Here is a 21921-nt window from a genome sequence, read left to right as displayed (position 1 = left end):
ACTGTAGAAGGCTAGGAGGTGGTGAATAGTCTAGGTGATGAAAAGGGGAAAAAAATAATTGCTATTTTTTGCCTGTGTCTATTGTTGGAAATAGGTTTGTAGCTTTATAGTTATATGTGTAACTTCATTGTATTTTTAGGTGCACTCTTTCATTAAACAATCTGCTGTGTTTTATTCACTCAGCATGGCAATACAACATGTCAACTCTGCAACATTCCTTTTAGGCCCTTGAATTTGTAACGTTATGTGTGAGTCCAAGTTGAGGGCCTCAGCAAAGTGATGCATTTCTGATTTCCAGTAGTAACACATAGAAACACAGTGAAACTTGAGATCGTTCTACTTGTGAGTCCAGGAGAAAGGTTGGCATTGCATAAAATATTTGTTCTAACCATCCCTGCAAAATGCTCTAGAAACCCTAAACCACATTGTTTATTGCTCTTATTGGCCCCTAGCCCACATTTTAGAAATCTCTGCACTTTCCTCACTTTCAGGTTTACCATAACTACTATGCTTGCAAATTACTGCTTAGACTCAGCTTGGCATTGTCACTGGTGTATTTTTAGACGTTCTGTTATTCTCTTATTTCCAGCAATAAAGTTTGTTGTAGTGATTTATTTTGTTTGTTTGTTTTTTAATTTCTCTTGCAATAAAGTTAATTTAATGTTTCCTGTCAATCAAGGTCTTACTTATCGTTATTCAGAGTTCAGTTGGCAATGCTGTCAGAACAGCGGGAGTTTAGCAGAGAAAAAAACAGTCCATGCACTATTTTATTTTCTCCACTAAACCACCAGATCACCGACAGACCCCATTCAAGTGAATGGGGTCTGTCCAGACCCGGCAGTGTCCGTTCTGTTCCAACCTGTTTTAGGGTCCATTGTGCTCAAGAAAGAAAAAAAAGTGCCTAACGGACCGCGAATCGGACGGATGCAAATGGCAACATGAACCTAGCCTTAAAGGGGTTTATGTGAAATTACACATATTTCACTTTACATGCCTTTTCAGTGTATTGTTTAAAAGATCTAAAGACCTACTAATCCCTTTGTGCTATTCTTTATTTTGCCTTGTTGCCCTTGGTTACAACTATCTTAAGGCACCCACGCGGATGGTCATGCATGCTCATTTCCACTGCCTATTGCTGGTTGGTCTCCACTATGTATGCAAGCAATTGGGGTTGTGGGGAAATGTGAAAAGAAAAACGAAACATGATGGGATCTATGGGGAAGAAGAACAGTGCAGTAATGTAGGTTATTTCACCGTTGAAAAATCAACTTTACCAATAAAGCATTAATTTATTAATTGCCTTAATCATTATAATAATCTTGGGCTTTAAGAACACAGCTGTATCAGCTTTCTATGAGCCATTACTAAGCTTCTGAATGCCCTTAGTTTTGTACAAAGGCATATAAAGGCTTTATCCTGCAGATTCGTAGGGAGACTGTTAGAAGATTTTTAATTATACAGGGATGTTGAAATCCTATCGCCCGACGCCTAGGACATGCAGTTCCGGACGCCGGGTGGATGATTTTTTCAGCCCTTTACCCCTGCTTCGGGCAAGCAGGGTTGGACCTGAAAGCCCCTGACAAGTACTGCGGCGCTTAGGGTGTATGGAGCGGGCTACTGACTTGAGCCTGCTCCATACCCGGTGTCCCCAAGCTGATTTCAGAAGCTAGGGGCCGCCACTAATAGCCGGTATGCGGCGATCACCATGGCTGGCTATTAACCGTTTAGATCCCCGCCGATCAAAGCTGACAGCAGCGTCTAATGGGACATATAAATGCTCCCTGGTGGGCTAGTGGAGTGGGTGATCGTGCTGCAGGGGACAATCCACTTTAGAGGTAGCCGGAGAGCTTACCTGTTGTTCTCTGGTATCTGTTGCTCTGTCATCGATAGAGCCTGGCTGGACCAGGCTTTATCAATGGAGCACGGAGCACACAGATCAATGGAGTTCAATAGAACTTCATTGATCTGTATGAGGAATCTAATGATCCCTCCTAAAAGTTCCCTAAGTGTAAAAAAAAAAAAAGTTTAGTAAAAGTTTAAAAGAGACACATTAACCCCTTCCAAATTTAAAGTTCAAATCACCCGCTTTTCCTGTATAAAAAACATGTAAGGAAAAAATAAACATATTTGGTATCGCCGTGTGCGTAGTTGTCCAAACTATTAAAATATAACATTATATATCCTGTACGATAAATGACGTAAATGATAAAAAAAATACCAAACCTCAGAATTGCAATTTTTTATAACATCCCAGAAACAAGTAAGAAGCAATTAAAAAGACAGATAAATACCAAAATGATACCGATACAAGCAACAGATTATGGCGCAAATAATGACCCCTTAAACAGCCTGGTATATGAAAAAAAGAAAGTTACAGGGGTCAGAAAATGGTAATTAAAAAAAATTCTAAAAAGTTTAGATTTTTTTTAAATTAGTAAAATGTGACGGAAACTATACAAATTTGGTATTGCTGTAATCAGGCAAAACTAAAGTATCAAAAATTTTTTGGGGGAGCATATGCTATGGAAAAATAAAAGGTGTCATTACAAAGTACAATCGGTCCCGCATAAAACAAGTCCTCATATGGGTCTGTAGATGGAAAAATAAAAGAGTTATGGTTATTATTGGGCAAGGAGGGAAAAACAAGAGTGCATAAACGAAAATTGACCTGGACAAGAGGATTGTCATGAGGGACAAGGTTGAAAAAAGACCAGAGTCCATCAAGTTCAACCTATATCCCTCATAAGTCCCTACTAAGTTGATCCAGAGGAAGGGAAAAAAAACCTCATACTAGAGGTAAAAATTCCTTCCTGACTCCAAATATGGCAGTCAGAATAAATCCCTGGATCATTGTTCTGTCCCTATAAATCTAGTATACATAACCAGCAATGTTATTATTCTCCAAAAATTCAGAGAATTCCTCAGTCTCACTGCTCTTACAGTAAAGAACCCCCATCTGTGCTGGTGTAGAAACCTTCTTTCCTCTAGAAGTAAAAGATGCCCCCTTGTTATAGATACAGTCCTGGGCATAAATAGATCATGGGAGAGATCCCTGTACTGTCCCCGGATATATATAGTTATTAAGTCTCCCCTAAGCCTTCTTTTTTCTAAACTAACCCTAATACTGATAATCTTACTGTAGTCCTCCCATTCCCCTTATTACCCTGGTTGCTCGTCTTTGAACCCTTTCCAGCTCCACTATATCTTTCTTGTGCACTGATGTCCATTACTGTACACAGTATTCCATGTGTGGTCTGACTAGTGATTTGTACAGCGGTAGAATTATTTCCTTTTCATGGGCATCTATGCCCCTATTGATGCACCCCATGATTTTATTTGCCTTGGCAGCAGCTGCCCGACACTGGTCACTACTGCTAAATTTACTGTTAACTAAGACTCTCAAGTCCTTTTCCACATCAGACGTCCCAAGTGTTCTCCCATTTAATACATATTCCCAGCCCGGATTTTTCTTCCCCATGTGCATTACCTTACATTTATCAGTGTTGAACCTCATCTGCCACTTCCCAGCCCAAACCTCCAACCTATCCAGATCCATTTGTAACAGTTCACTGTCCTCTATTGTGTTTGCCGCTTTACAGAGTTTAGTATCATCTGCAAATATTGCTACTTTACTATTCAACCCCTCTACAAGGTCATTAATGAATATATTAAATAGGACAGGACCCAAGACGGACCCCTGTGGTACCCCACTAGTAACAGTCACCCAATCAGAATAAGTACCATTAATAACCACCCTCTGTTTCCTATCACTGAGCCAGTTATTTACCCACTTACACACATTCTCCCCAACCCAATCCTTCTCATTTTATGCACCAACCTTTTATGTGGAACCGTATCAAATGCTTTGGAAAAATCCAGATACACGGCATTCAGAGATTCTCCCCTCCCAGTCTGGAGCTCACCTCCTCATAAAAGCTGATCAGGTTAGTTTGACAGGACCGTTCCCTCATAAATCCATGCTGATATGGAGTCATACATTTATTTTTATCAAGATACTCCAAAATAGCATCTCTTAGAAAACCATCAGACAATTTACATTCAACAAAGGTTAAACTAACAGGTCTATAATTCCCGGGGTCACTTTTTGACCCCTTTTTAAATATCGGCACCACATTTGCCATGCGCGAGTTCAGGCTAACAGTCCCTGTCCCTATAGAATCCCTAAATATAAAATAGGGGTCTGTCTATTACATTACTTAATTCCTTTAGAACACAGGGGTGAATGCCATCTGGACCTGGTGATTTGTCTATTTTGATTTTTTTGTAGGAGGCACTGTACTTCTTCCTGGGTTAGACAGGTGATCTGTACAGGGGAGTTTACCTTATCTCGCTGTATTTCACCTGGCATTTCATGTTCCTCAGTGAATACAGTGGAGAAGAATTTGTTTACTATATTTGCTTTTTCCTGATCCCCGTTTATAATTTCTTCCTCATCATTTTTTAAAGGGCCTACACTTTCATTTTTGACCTTTTTTGCTAATTATATAGTTAAAGAATATTTTGGGGTTAGTTTTACTCTCTTTGTTGTGAAGTCTTTCCGTCTCTATTTTTGTGGCTTTTATCTGTTTTTTACATACTTTACATTTTTCTCTATAGCTTTTTAATGCTTTTTCACTGACATCCTGTTTTAGTAGCTTAAATGCTTTATTTTTGTCATTTGTTGCTCCCTTAACGTTCTTATTCATCCATATTGGTTTTCTTTTATTTCTGACCCTTTTATTCCCACAAGGTATAGACATCTTACAGTGAGAATTTTAGTTATTTTTAAAAGTCTCCCATTTAGTGCCAGTATTCTTGTTTTTGAGGACAGTATCCATTTTATATTGAGTTGATCGAACTTTGCCTTCCTAAAGTTCATTGTTTTTGTGGCCCCTCGAGAGATTTCCTTATTGAAGAACAAGCTATAATGTATTATATTATGATCACTATTTCCTAGGTGTCCTTCTACATGCACATTAGTTATTCTGTCAGGTCTGTTGGTTAATATTAAGTCACCATTTGGGACCGATAATTATCTTTAGCTATAGTCAGAAACCTGTTTCCTTTATGAGATTCACAGGACTCCATCTCCCAATTTATATCAGGATAGTTAAAGTCCCCCATTATTATCACCTCATTCTGATTTGCTGCCTTGTTTATTTGCCTCATTAATTGATCTTCTGCCTCTTCCATTATGTTTAGTGCCTTATAGCAAACCCCTTTCAGAATTTTTAAATTTTTATCTCCATATATTTCTACCCGTAGTGACTCCACATTATCGTTTCCCTCCCGTATATCCTCCCGCAGTGCGGCCTTCAGACTGCACTTTATATAAAAACAAACTCCTCCCCCTTTCCATTTTTACTATAACCCTTTATGTTGACAGCCGAGTCACAGCCATCATCCAACCAAGTCTCTGTTATACCCACTATGTCATAATCCTCCTCAGACATTTTCAACTCCCAGTTTGTCAGTTTTATTGGTCAGACTTCTGGCATTAGTCAACATGCAATTCAATGGTGTATATTTTTTTTTCCTATGACGCCTATCCCTATTAACTATTCTAACCCCTCCCTACGCTCCAGCCCCAGGTACATTAATAAGTCCCCCCTCTCTATCTAAACTATCTCCCCCCTCTATGTTGTAGGTTCCCTCCCCCCCAGTCCCTGGTTTAAACACTCCTCCACCCTTCTAGCCATCTTCTCCCTAAGCACAGCTGCACCCTCCCCATTGAGGTGTAGCCCGTCCCTACAGTAGAGCCGGTAACCAACAGCAAAGTCAGCCCAGTTCTCCATGAACCCAAACCTCTCCTTCCTACCCCAGCTTCTGAGCCACTTGTTTACCTCCCTAATCTCCCGCTGCCTCTATGTGTGGCTCGTGGGACAGGTAATATTTCAGAAAATATTACCCTGGAGGTCCTTGCCTTAAGCTTGCGCCCTAAGTCCCTGAAATCATATTTAAGGACACTCCACCTACCTCTTACTTTGTCATTGGTGCCAATATATACCATGACTGCTGGGTCCTCTCCAGCCCCACCCAGCAACCTGTCCACCCGATCCGTGATGTGTCGAGCACCAGGAAGACAACACACTGTTCCTTGATCCCGGTCTTTTTGACAGATCGCCCTGTCTATCCCCCTAATAATTGAGTCCCCCACTACCAGTACCTGTCTGGCCTGCCCTGCACTTCTTCCTCCCTCCTTACTGGAGCAGACACCCCCCTGGCAGTCAGAGGCAGAGTCCTGCTGCAGTACTGCTAGCTCTGAAAGGGCATCCTCCTCATCTGCCAACCGGGCAAACTTGTTGGGTTGTGCCAGTTCAGGACTAGCCTCCCTGACACTTTTCCCTCTACCCCGTTTTCTAACTTTAACCCAGCTAACTGCCTGACTGTCCTTCACCTCCGTCCCGCTATCCTACCCCACCTCTACCCCAGAGAGTACCAGTTGCTCCTCTAGATCCAGAATCTGGGCTTCCAAATGAAAAACTCGCACACATGTCGCACAACAATATGCACCCTCAAACTGCTGTTCAAGGATTGCATACATTGTGCAAGATGTACACTGGACTGCTTTTTCCAACATGGAGGCATACTAGATTTGGGGATTGCAAAAATTAACAATAAAAAAAAGAAAAAAAATATATATATATTTCTATTTAAGCTCCCTGAATTTAAAGTCCCTTAATTTTAAGTCCCTCTCACTTTTATACTTCCACTCTTGTATACAGACACACAGTCGCTAGCTCAAACAATCACTAGTGTACTTACTTTTATATTTTACACAATCCACCGCTCTCTTTTCCACTACCTGGAAGTGAATGCAAATAGATTGTGCAAGTAGATTGCGCTCCCGTTTTAGTCCCTTGGGCAAGTGGTTTATATTTTAAATTTCCACACCCCTGTTATATAATAATATCTGATTATATATCTGAAGCATGGTACTATACAAAGCACCATATACTGCAGCTCCATAGTATTGAACCACATAAACTCTTTGTTGTCGTACAGCACTCTGCATGCAGGGCTGCCATGCCATGTACATAAGGCCATAATATATAAATATAATATGATATATATGTATACACAGTTGCAAGAAAAAAAATATGTGGGCCCATAGGAAATACCTTGATTTCTGCAATTATTACTAATAAAATGTGGTCTGATTGCAATCTAAGTCATATTTTTAAGATAACACAATGTAACTAATAACACACACAAATGTGCATTATGAGTTATGACTTTTGTTGAGCACATTGGCCCAGATTTATAAATCTTTCTGAAACAAAAATGTGTGTAACTTGTCCATCGAAAACAATCACAGCTCAGCTTTTATTTCTCAGATTGTTTGGTAAAATGAAAGGCTGTAATTGGTTGGTATGGGATAATCAGACACATTTTTTGTCAAAGAGATTGGTTCTCGTGGGTGCTGCGCAGTGCACCCACGAGATCGCGGCATGGACTCGACTGTAACACACAGCCGGAACCCTGCAGCACTGTCGGGAACGAAGTAAACTTCGGTCCCGGCAGTTTAACCATTACAGCCCGGTTATTGCCTGTGAGGACGTGCCAGAGGCACATCCTCATATGCTGCCTGCTAGTGTTAAACTAGCAGGCAGCATATATCTGCAATGCTTTGGAATACTAAGTATTCCAAAGCATTAAAAAAAAGGGAAAAAAATATAAAATAAATAAGTGTAACAACAATAAGTATTAAAAAGTGTAAAAAAAATAAAATAAAAATACATTTATTAAATAAATATAATGAAAAATAAAAATGTATGTGTAGGATCACACAGCGCACATCCGCAGCATATTAGGTGCTGCGGATGCCCGCCAATAGTCACAATAATGAGCTCCCTGCTGCGGCTGGGTAGCTTTGTGTATCCACTAATAGCGTCGGATTTCCCACCGGAAGTCATGAGCAGACACATTGAGCTACCCAGCCACAGCAGTGATCTCGCCCTTGTGACTGCTGGGGGGCATCTGCAGTGTGAAATATGCTGCGGATGCACTCTATGTGACCCTACACTGCGTCCCATTCATACTGCGTTTTCCGCAGTGTTAGAGGAATCCGTCAGCATCATGTAAAAAAGAGTGATGCTGACGTATACTGTAGCAGCTCCATTAATTTCTGAATGAGATGGTACAATATACATTGGCATCCCTTTTTTGACATGACAACGGACACCTATACTGCAGAAATGCAGTATTAATGGGGACTATTCATATAATGATGCCCTGAAAGCCAAAGGGGGCTCCTCTCCTTCTTGGTCCTACCACGCGGCCAAGGAACCAAATATGGCCTAAGCTGGGTATTTCCAAACACGGGCCGAGCAGCTTAATAAAATATAGGGTGCATTTCTTACAATATCAGAGGTGATGTAAAAAATATGCCCCACAAATGATGCATTTGTGTAAAATTGCAAATTTAAAATTTTTAACACTGACTTTGTAATAATTCCCGCCAAAAAACGATGGTGTTAAAATACTCACTGTATCCCCTAGCGAATACCTTGAGCGGTCTAGTTTTTAAAATGGGGTCATTTGGGGGGGGGGGGGGGTGTTCCTATTTTCTACCAGCTTCAAATTTCTGCAAACCTTGCATAGCACATAAAAAAAAATTTACTTTTCACATTTTCAAAATTTTCAAAATTTTCAAAATTTCAAGTAAAATTGTTAGGCTTCTAAATTAAAATGTTAATTAAAAACAAAAAAAATGCTGTCAAAATAAAGTAAACATCTGAAAGTATAAGTTTCATAAACTATTTGGTCAGGAGGTATAACTATATGCAACCTATTAGTGTTAAAATAGCTAAAAAAAAACATAATTTTTAAAAAAAATTTCATGATTTTTTGCATTGTAAAAAAAAAAAAACTACAAATGATATCGGCTTACTTTTACTATGTACATGAAGGACAACTTGTGACAAAAAAAAGTGTCAGAATTATCGTGATTGGCAAAACGTTACCAGAGTTATTCTCTAATAAAGACAGACATCCCCGATGTGAAAAAGCAGGCCTGGTCTTTCAGGGGCGTACAGGTTTATTTGTATTGGTCCTTAAGGGGTTAAGATACTTTTTTGTTGTTTAGTTATGATAATGTGCTAAAAATGCTTTTTGTTGAAGCTTTCAGTAAACTGTACAATGATCTAGTGTTAATTCAATAATAGCCTTTCCAGTGATGTCATAGCCTCTGGCAATCATATACATTGCTGCATCAATGTGGTTTTTTTATTGTTAACCGGAGATAACCACACATAAATTAGCTGAAGTGCTCAAGTACAAGCTCCAGTCCTGTGTCAAAACCCACTTCACTGACATCTAAGCAAGCGGGATAACCAGTTATTCAATGTGACGATGTGTGTAAAATGTTTCCTATTCATGTAAACATCTATTAATTGTTCTGAAAAACATTTACATCAGAGGAGGAGATCAATAGACTGTATAGACACATGCTAATCATGCAGTTCTTTTTCATCTTTTGTACTGGGAATCAGGTGCCAGCTTCACTGTGGTTCCCAAGGTTCACAATAGTTGGAGACCAACATAAGTGGGAGCGTCACAACATGCAGAATGTATCAAAGTCTATCTGCACAGCTGCATTACCTTGGTTGGCTAACAGTATATAGGAGATGCTAAGCCCTTACAGCACTTTAGAAATCTCCTATCAAAACAAATCAATATGGCATATTATGGCTAATTTAAGGGACATTACTACAAAACTGTTTTTTTTTCTTGCCTTTTGTATTGTAATCCAACTTATATATGGTTGCTAAAGACACCTTTACAAGTGAACCTTTGCTGACAACATGTTGCGGTAAAGATTCCTTTGTATTTCCCTTCTTTATTCACAGCAATTAGTGGTTTTTCCATCTTATTAAATGATCTTCATGAAGAGCCAGATATGTGCTCTTAAAGGGGTTATCCACCATAAGGTGATTTTAGTACGTACCTGGCAGACAGTAATGGACAATCTTAGGAAGGCTCTGTGCTTGTCTTGGGGCTAAATGGCTATGTTGTGAGATTAGCTTAACACTGTGGCTAGCTTTTTGTGAACTTGTATTTCCTGTTTGACTTTTCTTTTTTTGACTACAAATCCCAAAATGCCATCTTCCTCCCTCCCACACATCAGCCACCGCACGCATTGAAATATAAATGAGCTGCATCCATTCAAATCAGTGTGGGTTTTAAATCAGGGTGCCTACAGCTGTTGCAGATTGATCTATCTCCTACCAAGTGATCCCTCCACCCATTGAAGCAGACAGGCTCCCTGTCATCAGCTGACTAGTGAGTCAGGTCTCAGCCACATTACAAGCAGGGAAAAATCTGAGACAACAGTCATTTTGTATGCTGGTAAAAATAAATATTGGAGTGAAAATCACAGAAAAATTGGGAGAAAAAAGTCACACACAGGTACAGACACTATATTATGAACTACACTAACTTTACAGCCCCTGTAGCATAGTCAAATAAAAAAAAATCCTGGAATACCCCTTTAAGTCACTTAAGTGCAAGTAAAAAGTGCAAGTGTTCACACAAAAAACTGTGCACGAGGATGCGGTCTATTGCAAGCCCTTCTCCAAAAGGAGAGAGGTCCCACAAAAAAACGAAACCTTTGCCTCCAATGACAAAAAATAAATAAATAAGTGGGTGTGCGTAGTGTAATACTGCCAGAAAATCCAACCGGATCTTTAAAAATTTCCCGATCCTAGCTGGAAAGTCGGGATACTAAGGGTGAGTGCCCAGAAGAGTGAGAGAAAAAGTGCGTGCTACGTGCCTTCCTTGAAGTGGGGTTGCCAATCCCAAGTGAGTTCCGGCACCCTGGGTTCACTACTCCCAGGGCACTTGTGTACCTCGGCCTTCACTCTACCCGGACCTTAGGGCCAGATCCAGCAGGAACAGGTCTCATAAGGGATGACTGCCACTGTATACAGACACCCCGGGTACACCTGTCCTACTGTGTGGGTCCCCATCCTGCCTTGATGGTCTTCCACACCGCCAACTAACAGGAAAGGTACAACAATTGATCTTAGCCAAAAAGCCGAAAAGCAATGGCATATGACTTGTATATGGCATCACATTGTAACTAATGTGGTCTGACTAGAAAGACCCCCACTGACCAGAAGACGAGGCTATACAACTAGGTTGGTACTAGTTTTTCTTAGTTGTAAATGATGATGGATGTCCAGAGCCATCTTATTCCGGACATGCGTACCGCAATCACTCGGCGGCACCTTAGGACGCACGGCATGACAGCCACAGTCTTGCGCATGTGCACTGAATCTCCTGGGGTAGATCTCCCCGGACCAGTAAACAGCACTATGCTCAAAAGCATGCACTACACTTAGATCTTTTCAGTCTATGGGGAATAAAGGATAAGTATACTATGATGACATGTATTTTATATTCTAATTTGGCATAACTATAAAAGATTTTTTACTCAATATTTACCATAAAGTGCAATAAAATAAATCAGTGCATACAAGTATACACTATCAATTACACACATATGCCTAAAGCATATATATTTTATATGTATAAGTTATATGCAACCATTTTCCACATACATTAAATGTACCCAACTATTAATATAATAAAGTGACAGTGCTGTGCTTACTATATGAATAAGTTATTGTGTTTGGTCATAAAAGAACCGTCCAACTATATATTGTGCATGTGACCTTGACCCTCAACATGTTTGTTTGTAGCCTTTACGCCACTCACCTACATGTATTAGTCTACACTTGTGCTATTGAATTATGTACCAATTATCACTATATACCAACCACAGTATATTCCACATATTACAAAAAGGTGAAAAACCACACAATTTACACACAATCACATCGTCACTTTCCAAGTGCATAAATGATTGCGATGCTGATTTGGTAATTATATATAGCCTTAACTAATAATAAAGACCCCTACCCCATTCCCCATTTCTTTTCCAATATGCTGATTTCCGTAATGATGTCATAATTCTCTTTTACACAGGAAAGCCATTCTTTGTTTTCGCCATATGTACAATATCTAGGTAATCAAGAGTATGAAACGTAAAACAGAAATAAAGAGAAGAAAACAATTAAAATCACAGTAGGACAATCTTTAATTATAGATTTGGGGTGAAACTCAAATGCTCATTTAGGCCTATGTAGGGGTACTATCCAGCGGGTTTCCTTTTACGCCAGGATACGTCCACGTTCCCGCCCCGAATTCCACATTGTACTTGTGCAATTCCTTTTACCATTAATTGTTTGTGGTCACAATTATGACTTAATTTTAAGTGAAGAGGAATTGTTTTTAGACCTGAAATGTCCTGTGTTTCTTTAGCGCTGTATACTGGTCTGGGGAGATCTAACCCAGGAGATTCAGTGCGCATGCGCTAGACAGTGGCTCTCATGCCGCGCATCCTGAGGTGCCGAGTGATCGTGGTTCGCATGTCCGGAATAAGCTGGCCCCGGACATCCGCATTAGCGAGATGGCACATAGGGAATGATGTTGAATCGCACCCGGAAGGTCTCGGTGCACGCTTCAGTAATGGAATACACCTGGTAAGGATCAGTAGTACATGTATATAAACCCACAGGGGGTGACCATATACATGACCTCTTAAAAAAAGGTTATGAAACGTGCATTTGTAAAGTGGGGTTAGGAGATAGGGTATGTAAAGACAAAAAAATAATCAGACCAGACACTTAAACGAGTATATAAATGAAGACAGACGAGGGATAGATCTAGATCTACAACAAGATCCTGCTCCAACTCTGCGACTTCCACTACATCATTAGAAGAACATCATCAATTAAGAGGGGACAGAATGAGAAATGACCTTCGGGATGTGCAACCATCCACAAGCCCCCCATAACGAGGACGTTAAGCACAAAAATGGCAATTGACACCTCCACAGAAACAAGATTAGAGGTCGGGAGGTGCCGGATCTGAGCTTCTGTCATGGGTAAGAGAAATGTCCTGGTTGTCGTGGGTTATGAGGGATAATACCTGCCTGTATTTAATACTCTGAATAACTATCATAGGAACCTGGAACTCCAGAGTGGGGCAATACTAATCTCAGTCACACTGTGCATTTATGCAATAGGTACAGGTTATATCCACCAAATCATTTACTAATGGTATATTATATTATATCACTGTATTAAATATTAGAAGCATTTTAGCGATTGGCATCCTTTTCCCTTTATGCACTTTCAGAATTTGGCTGTTGTTATTATAAAATCTATTCATGCATAATATTAATTGAAATGGTAATCATGTTTTAAATAAATTTACAATAAATGTTGACATTTTATGTGAAGCATTGTATGAGCTCCCTATTATTTGCGTGCCAAAATTCTGTATATGCATTCCATTCCCTTCATCACCCCCCTCCTGGAGCCCAAGTATAGAGCAGATGCAGGAATAGCAAGACCCATATACCTGCCTAACCAACTGGACCACCTCCCTCAAAACCTGAAGAGTACAGTCCCACATGACATGTAGCAAGTGGGCAACAGGCTGTGTACACCTAGGTCAGAGTCTGGCCGAACTCCAGTTTTGTGGAGAATGGCTGACTTCCGATATAAACTGTGCATACTTGGAAAATGCGATGAGCCTCTGATAGTGCAAGCATTGGGGCCAATAACTGCTCATCCAACATGGGACCAACATCCAGCTTCCATTTCTCTTTAACAGTCAGTGAATACATCCTGTGATAAGAAAACGCTAAGACAGACATTTATCAACTGATTTACCTGAGTTTTTTCGCAAAAAATTGTGGCAAAAAATTCTCAATTGCGCCACCGTCTTTTTTCGTGCGACAATCTGCCCCGAGAGCGAGAAAAGCATTTTTTTACATAAGCGTTTTTACAATTTTGACTTGCCATAGTCAGAAATTTATCAACCGTGACATTCGCAAAAAAGTCGCTAAGACTTTAAAAACCTACTAAATATACTCCAGCCGAACCTTGGCTTAACTAACAGAAACTGACTATTGTTTTCACTTAAGTGGAAAAAAAACTCCTGTTTTTGCTTACCTGCGGAAAATTTTATAACGCCATGCAACAATATAGTAAATTTGTCGCACGTAAACAGAATGGAAGTGAAAAAAAAAATAGCATACCTAAGCAAACTTTCATAAATGCCCCTCTAAGTCCTTATAATTCAGAGATAACCCCCTTGGTATTGGTGTGAGTAAGGAGATCAATTTAGACAATTTTAACTGATCAGTGTTTTAAAATTATGCATAAACCATCTGCTACATACTGTCTGCTAAAATCGTGATCTGTCACATTGGATAATTCTCTCTGTTGTTAGCTGAACTACACATGTAGGTCACGTTCAGCAGAATACAGCCATTTTGCACAAACCCACTTGTAGACTAATTAGAAGATTGAAGATCTTCCATGGGGAGCAGTCGGGGACCAGAACTGAGGCAGTGTTACCTTCCTAACTAGTGTAAAGTCCACCAGGTGGGGGCGATTGTAACCAGGGGGAAACATAGCGTTGCTTATAATGTTTAGCATGTGTAAGGAGTTGGTCTGGAATTTATATTGCATGTGTAGTAATCGCCATAACTTTAAAGAATGCAAGGTGTCTTTAAAGGGGTACTCCGGTGGAAACCAATATATATATATTTTTTTTATCAACTGGTACCCGAAAGTTAAACAGATTTGTAAATGACTTCTATAAAAAAAAATCTTTACCCTTCCAGTACTTTTTAGCAGCTGTATGCTACAGAGGAAATTCTTTTCTTTTTTAATTTATTTTTTGTCTTTTCCACAGTGCGCTCTGCTGACACCTCTATCTGTGCCAGGAACTGTCCAGAGCAGCATAGGTTTGCAGTGGTTTTTTTCTCCTGCTCTGGACAGTTCTTGATGCGGGCATCAGGTATCAGCAGAAAGCACTGTGGACAAGACAAAAAAATTCAAAAAGAAAAGAATTTCCTCTGTAGCACACAGCTGCTAAAAAGTACTGGAAGGGTAAAGATTTTTTTTATAGAAGTTATTTACAAATCTGTTTAACTTTCTGGCACCAGTTGATTTAAAAAAATATTTTTCCACCATAGTACCCCTTTAAGTGCACTGCACAGCAATGGACTTGTAGCCCACAGAAGGCTTAGTCTGGCGTGTTGATGGTTGAATGATTGGCTATATTCCATCTGATATTAAACTCATACTGTAAATATTAGGTCTTTAAGAATTCACAGCCTTTAGAATCGTAAACTATTATAATTTTTAACACCAACTATTTTTTTTTATCAGAACAAAAGCTGTTGTTATGAAGTGATCCAAAAGAGCTTAATATCACCTATTTTACCATAACCTGACATAACAATTCTGTACAATTTTTTTGTTGTATGAGCGTTGCTCTCACACTGCAAAAAGTTTTACCAAACATCATTAGTCGCTGTAAGTTTATACATTTTATATCTAGCTTACATATGTATATACACGTTTAATAATACAAATGCTAGATCTCCTAAGGTGCACATACTTTGCTCAGTTTTACACTACATTTTGTACATTTTGTACATTTTTTCCTGCCAGTTTATACATAAAAATAAATGAATTTAAGCAAGAACATTCATACACTTGTCTCTGCAGTTTTCTATGCCTGATAAAATGCTGTGAAAGGGCCAGTGTGACACAAACTAAGACAAACGTCTTATTCAACACACGATGTACACAGACGCTTTCTATCACAGTTGACCTGTGCTGAAGTGAACCACTGACCTTTAGGCCATAGGTCCTGTCATCTTATGAGTCTTCCAGTCTACTCCTGCTGGGATTACTTTTGCCAAGTAATGATAATAGATTTGTGTAGGCACAACATCTAAGAAAACAAAGCATAGAACCTAGAAAACCGGGTTAATTGTTGCTTAATGAAACGCAATAGAACCGTTAAACGGTGCGTCCTTTGGGAATATTTTATGCATTTCCGCTTCATTTGTTTGCTGTGCTTTTCTAGAAACATGTTTGCCAGTCATTCATGGCAGTTGGTGGAATGTCAATGGCAGCCTCAACTTACTGCCTTACTTGCCAACTTTACATCTTTATACTGGGAATACTACAGGATTTTAGTTATTTATGACAACAAACATTATAATGTATCCTGTCAGAGCAATACTGGCACAAGTTGCTTCAACTCTTGTCAGCACATCGGCATTGTGTTAACATTGTGGCACATGTTTTCTGCTGACGTCTCCTGCAGGACAGAGGTGGGGAATTATATATATATACATATATATATATATATATATATATATATATGTTATTAACAGCCTCTCTGCTTGTAAACCTATAAACCCTTGAATTACAGAATAAACTACGGTACTGTATTAGGACATTGATATTATAAAATCATTACTGTGGCCCCCAAAAGCAGCTCCATGAAAAAGAAAAAACAGAAAACACCTTCTGTAATATTTGTAATCCCACCAAATAACCAGTCTATTTTGGGAAAAGTTTTTTTTTTCTTCTTTTTCTTCACTTTTTCATTGTTGTATTCCACGTACCATTATTTTTCTGTCAACATTTTCTGATCATTTAAAGAAAGTCTACAGGGAAAGAAAAGTGACGCTATATAAAATATTTAGAGATACATTTAGAGATATAGTTTACAGTAAGCCCCAAAAATAGTTTGGAGCTGACCCATTGACATGAATGGGAGAAGTTTTATAACATGACCAAACTCCAAAGAAACAAATTGCTGGCACCAGCGTAACCCCCTACACAGTATATCAAACTCCACAGCTAATGAATGGATCCAGGTGCATCCAGGTAGCAATAATGGGTGGCGCTACACGCCAAAAAAAAGACAGCATGTATGTAACACCAAAGAAGAAAGAAAGCAGAGCGATCACTGTAAAAATTGCAGACAGGTCACCGGGAACATTTACTTTATGGGTCTTGTCGGTCCAGGCAGGGAGGCGGCAGGTTAATGCGGGGGGAGTTCAGACGTTGGGCCACGGACCGTATCACGCCCCTAGGCGCTCCGTCAGGCCACTGTGAGACTTCATACTCCACGTTTTTAACCTCTTCCCGAGTTACGTCATGCAGGGGAAAAAAGACAGAGAACACACAGGTGAGTGTTAACTGTTTTCGTGCCAGTATTTAACATAGAAAAAAGATAAAAACAATATAATGTAGAGTAGCAACTTAACATGAGAACTGGGATGATATCCATTCAGGTTATAATAACACACCCAGCTCATTTTTGTCATTTAAACCTGCTGGTCCTGTTGCGTTCAGCCTTAGGATCCATCTGGATTCCTTCTGTAACAGCAACTGGCGTTTATCTTTTCCTCTGCCCAGATATTCTACCTTTTCAATTGCTCCTAATTTTAGACCTGTCACTTCACCTCTATGTTGAGAAATCATGTGATTTACAAATCGTTGCGATCCTTTTTTCGTTTTAATCGATCTAATTTGTTCCCTAATTCGGTGAAATAGCGGGTTTTTGGTTTTCCCTATGTAGTATAAGTTGCATGGACAAACCATGCAGTACACTACATAGGAAGATCTACATGTTACAGGCTGTTTTATGTATACAGTATAATTTCCTAATTGAATGATGCTCGTTTTTAAATTCATTCCACAAAAAGAGCAAGAGCCGCAACAATGATTCCCTACAGGGCGAGTATCTGTAAGCCACTTTGATTGTACTTTTTTCTTTTTCTGTTTCTGCTTTAAATAATATTTGATGGTTTTGTTGCGTCTGTAGGTAATGATGGGTTTTTTACTTCAGTAATATCGATGTCCCTTTTTAACATGAACCAGTTTGTATGTATGACATGTTTAATCCGGTCATTCAAAGAGTGTTTTTAAATGTGAATACAGGGCTTTCTCTATCTTTACTATGTTTTTTCCGATTCTCTTGGGAGACCGATTCTTCTCTTGTGACTATTGATTCGCTTTCGGGCTTGTGCGATAACATTTCTTGGATTAACCTCTTGCAGTCAATTGGTCGGCCAACTCATCCACTTGTTGATTGAATATATTTGTATTATTATTTATACGCTTCAGGCGTACCATCTGACTGTACGGAATAGCTTTTTTTGTTTCCAGTGTATGCGACAAATTATAATGCAGATAGGAATTTCTTGCAGGATTCTTTCTGAACCCAGCAGTTTGAATCTCACCATTCACTATACTTATCTTCACATCTAGAATTTCTAGAGAATTACCTCCAAATACTGCCATGAACATCATATTCGTGTCATTCACATCATTGAGATATGAGACAAACTCCTGGAACTGGTCCGGAGTACTGGACCAAACTACCAAGATATCATCCACATATCTCAATATTAATTTAATATGTTGGAGGAACGGATTGAGGGATGTGAAGGTGTAATTGTGTTCAAATATGCTTAGGAAGATGTTTGCGTACACGCAAGAAACTGGGGACCCCATCACGGTCCCCAGCAGTTGCCTGTACCAGTCACCCGTATATTGGAAACAATTATTTGTCTGAACCAACAAGGTGGCTTCTGCAACAAATTCTATGAACTCTGCTGATCTCGATGTGGAAGACAGAAACGTCCTGAGAGACTGTATATCCGCATCATGTGGGATCTAGAGGGCGTGGCAGTGGGTGGGCAGATACCAGGATGGAAGGGATTTACTGAAGTAATGCTATTCACCCATCCACTACAGACCATGTGACTTATGACATATTGGGGGAGATTTATCATATTGAGGGAGATTTATATTCCCGCATCAATATAGACCAACCTACAGAGGGTTAGGCTGGTCTATTGTGCGCTTAATTTATCAAAAGTCGCAAGGCTCTTAATAAATTCTGCGCACGGACATCGGTATCTGTGGTTTAAACTGTATTTAAACCTACTTTAGCATGGTCTGACATTTCAGCGTGCTTTTGGCCAATGCGACTTTTTGCCGAAAAGTCGCTATTGATAAATTCAACACCAATGCATTTTTCTGTCTAAAATAGACTAGAATGCACTAAAATAGACTAGAATGCATCATGTTCTAAAAATCCTCTAAAGTAAAAGTCGCAAAAAAGTCACATATTTAATCTGCGACTTTCTGTGCGATAAATTTAGACGGGAAAAAACAGTCTAAATCCTTTGATAAATCTCCCCCATTGTCTATGTCCACATATAATGCTGGAAAAGGTCAGGGACCACAGTAAAATAAAAATACTTGCAGCACAGCACTTCCAGGTGTGGGTTTCGTGCATGAAAACAGGGCAAAGTGGTGCACGGAAGTAATAGAAGCATATTATTACAGTATTATAACTTGGCATCATGGGCTCAAAGGCTGAAGAAAAAGCATCTCAAGGCTTCTGAGATATAAACCAGCATTGATTGTAATTGTTGCATTATTTGATCTAAAATTCCAAACTTTTTATCTCCAGAAAAGCAGCAGCACTGGGGCGAAACCATAGTCCCTATTTGTGATCAGCCAGATATGGTACAATGTCTGAACAGTGCTGGTTTATTGAATTCTGCCTTTAATCTGAGAAAACAATATTTCAGTTGAATAGTTCACAGTGCTTCCTGTCATACAAAATGCAATGGATTCAAGTACATGTTTATAAGGAACATCTCCATGCACTTTATATGATGAGAATGTTGTCTAAATCCACCTCAGCATGTCTTTTATCTATTGTAGGTAGTTGAAGGCAAGTTGGCTCCTTTTCTAACAAAAGTGATCAAGTTTGCTACGTCACATGTCTACAGCTGCAGCCTGTGCAGTCAGAAGGGCTTCATCTGTGAGATCTGTAACAATGGAGAGATCCTGTATCCCTTTGAGGAGAATTCCACTAGCAGGTAGGATACCTATACATTTTTCTTCATAAGGTCAAAACAAAGGTGAACCTTATTATTCGAAAGAAGTTTACAATCATCATACATAGTCAGGGCCCCGTCACTTCTTATGCATAATACATTCTCTCTATATCTACATTTATCCTAAAAACAAAAAAAGAAATTCTTGCTCAGCTTTAAAGGGAACCAATCACTAGTTTTACCCTATATAATCAGTGGCAACAAATTACAGAGGTTAATATCACGTGTTCTGCCATGTCTGGATGTCCGCTGGTAGATCTATAAATGTGAAGTAAACCACTTTTATAAATGGTCACATGCTGTATGTAAATGAGGCTCAGTCGGGCGTGCGGCTGCTAAAGTAGTCATGGCTACCAGAACAGTAATTCAGGCTCAAATAATAGCTATCTAGGTATGATTGAGCAGCTCAGTCAGGGTCTGATGTCATTTCTTAGAGGTAGGCTGTCAATCATGTCTAAATAGGAGTGATTAGAGCCTGAATGAGCGTGAGTACAGCGTGGGGAGCCGTGACTTCTTCAGCAGGATGCATGCCTGGTGACTACTTGAGCATGCCTGGTGACTACTTAACCCTCATTTACATACTGCATGTGGCAGTTATTAACCTCTTCAGGACCCATGACGTATGCATACGTCTTCACACCCTGGGTCTTAAGGACCCATGACGTATGCATACGTCATGTCTTTTCCTGGTCTCCGCCGCTCACCCGGCGGAGATCGGAAGGGGATCCCTGCTGAAATCCTTCAGCAGGGATCCAGGGCAAACGCCGAGGGGGGCCATGTATGCCCCCCATGATCGCCGCAAATCGCAAGGGAAATCGCCCTTGCAATCTGCGGCGATACCGGGCTGATCGGGTCTCTGGGACCCGACCGCCCGGTAATTTCGCATGATCCCAGCTGTCACAGACAGCCAGGACCATGCTGAAGACTAGGAGCGAGGTGGCAAACCTGCCACCTCCTCCTATTCCCTGCGATCTGTCGGTTAGTTAACCGACCAATCGCAGGAGGGGGGGCGGTTACTTCCTCCCGTCCTGCCCGGCCCCTGAAAGTCCGGAGAGGACGGGAGGAAGACCGGAGGACGGGGGACGGGGGAGTGCTGGGGACCGGCCCCGGTACTTACCTCGTCCCTGAAGACCCGGATCCCGGCGAGGAAGATGGCGGCAGCGGCGACAGGTGAGTAGATCTTCAGCCGCGGTCGGGCCCTTTACAGCAATGCACGTCGCCGTAAAGCGACATGCATTGCTGTATTGGGACCCTATATACTACAACTCCCAGCATGCCCAGACAGCCCTTGGCGTCTGGGCATGCTGGGAGTTGCAGTTTTGCAACATCTGGAGGTCCACAGTTTGGAGACCACTGTGCCCTTCCAGATGTTGCAAAACTACACATTCTCAGCATGCCCTTACTGTCCAGGCATGCTGGGAGTTGTAGTTCTGTAACATCTGGCCCTTCAGATGTTGCAGAACTACAACTCCCAGCATGCCTGGACAGTTTTGGCATACTGGGAGTTGTAGTTTTGCAACATCTGGAAGGGCACAGATTGGGAACCACTGTATTAGTGGTCTGCAAACTGTAGTCCTCCAGATGTTGCAAACTACAACTCAAAGCATGCTGGGAGTTGTAGTTCGGCAACATCTGGCTCTAAAGATGTTGCCGAACTACTACTCCCAGCATGCCTGAGAATGTTTGGGAGTTGTGGTTTTGCAACAACAGGAGGCACACTGGTTGGGAAACATTGTCTGTTTCCTAACTCAGTGTTTCCCAACCCGTGTGCCTCCAGCTGTTGCAAAACTATAACTACCAGCATGCACTGATAGACTGTGCATGCTGGGAGTTGTAGTTTTGCAACAGCTGGAGGTCCCCCCCTTGTGAATGTACAGGGTACATTCACATGGGCAGGGGGCTTACAGTTAGTATCAGGCTGCAGTTTGCGATGCAGCTAATTTTGCGCGGCAGCTCAAACTCGCAGCGGGAAAATCGCTGTAACCCCCCCCGCCCGTGTGACTGTACCCTAAAAACACTACACTACCACAAAATAAAATAAAAAGTAAAAAACAGTACATATACACATACCCCTACACAGCCCCTCTCCCCTCCCCAATAAAAATGAAAAACGT

General features: G+C 40.5%; 1 protein-coding gene and 1 long non-coding RNA gene across 3 annotated transcripts in view; one reads left to right on the top strand and one right to left on the bottom strand.

Annotated features, from left to right (window-relative positions):
- Positions 1-21921, top strand: part of PLEKHM3 (pleckstrin homology domain containing M3) — a 232986-nt gene that overhangs the window by 161882 nt on the left and 49183 nt on the right. The window contains exon 7 of one of the 2 annotated variants that reach the window (XM_056534528.1): positions 19632-19789. The exons of the other annotated variant lie outside the window; for it this stretch is intronic. Coding sequence (XP_056390503.1) covers positions 19632-19789 — 158 coding nt within the window. The remainder of the gene's footprint in view (positions 1-19631; positions 19790-21921) is intronic. 2 annotated transcript variants of the gene reach the window in all.
- Positions 16427-20062, bottom strand: LOC130284306 (uncharacterized). Its single transcript, XR_008846976.1, has 3 exons — positions 19990-20062; positions 16892-17029; positions 16427-16549 (listed from the first exon to the last, which is right to left on the bottom strand). It is a non-coding gene; the product is annotated as an uncharacterized LOC130284306 (long non-coding RNA).

Source organism: Hyla sarda, chromosome 8 (assembly GCF_029499605.1).
Source record: "Hyla sarda isolate aHylSar1 chromosome 8, aHylSar1.hap1, whole genome shotgun sequence".
Taxonomy (NCBI): domain Eukaryota; kingdom Metazoa; phylum Chordata; class Amphibia; order Anura; family Hylidae; genus Hyla; species Hyla sarda.
Note: the sequence above shows the minus strand (reverse complement) of the source record. Positions and strands in the feature narration are given on the sequence as shown.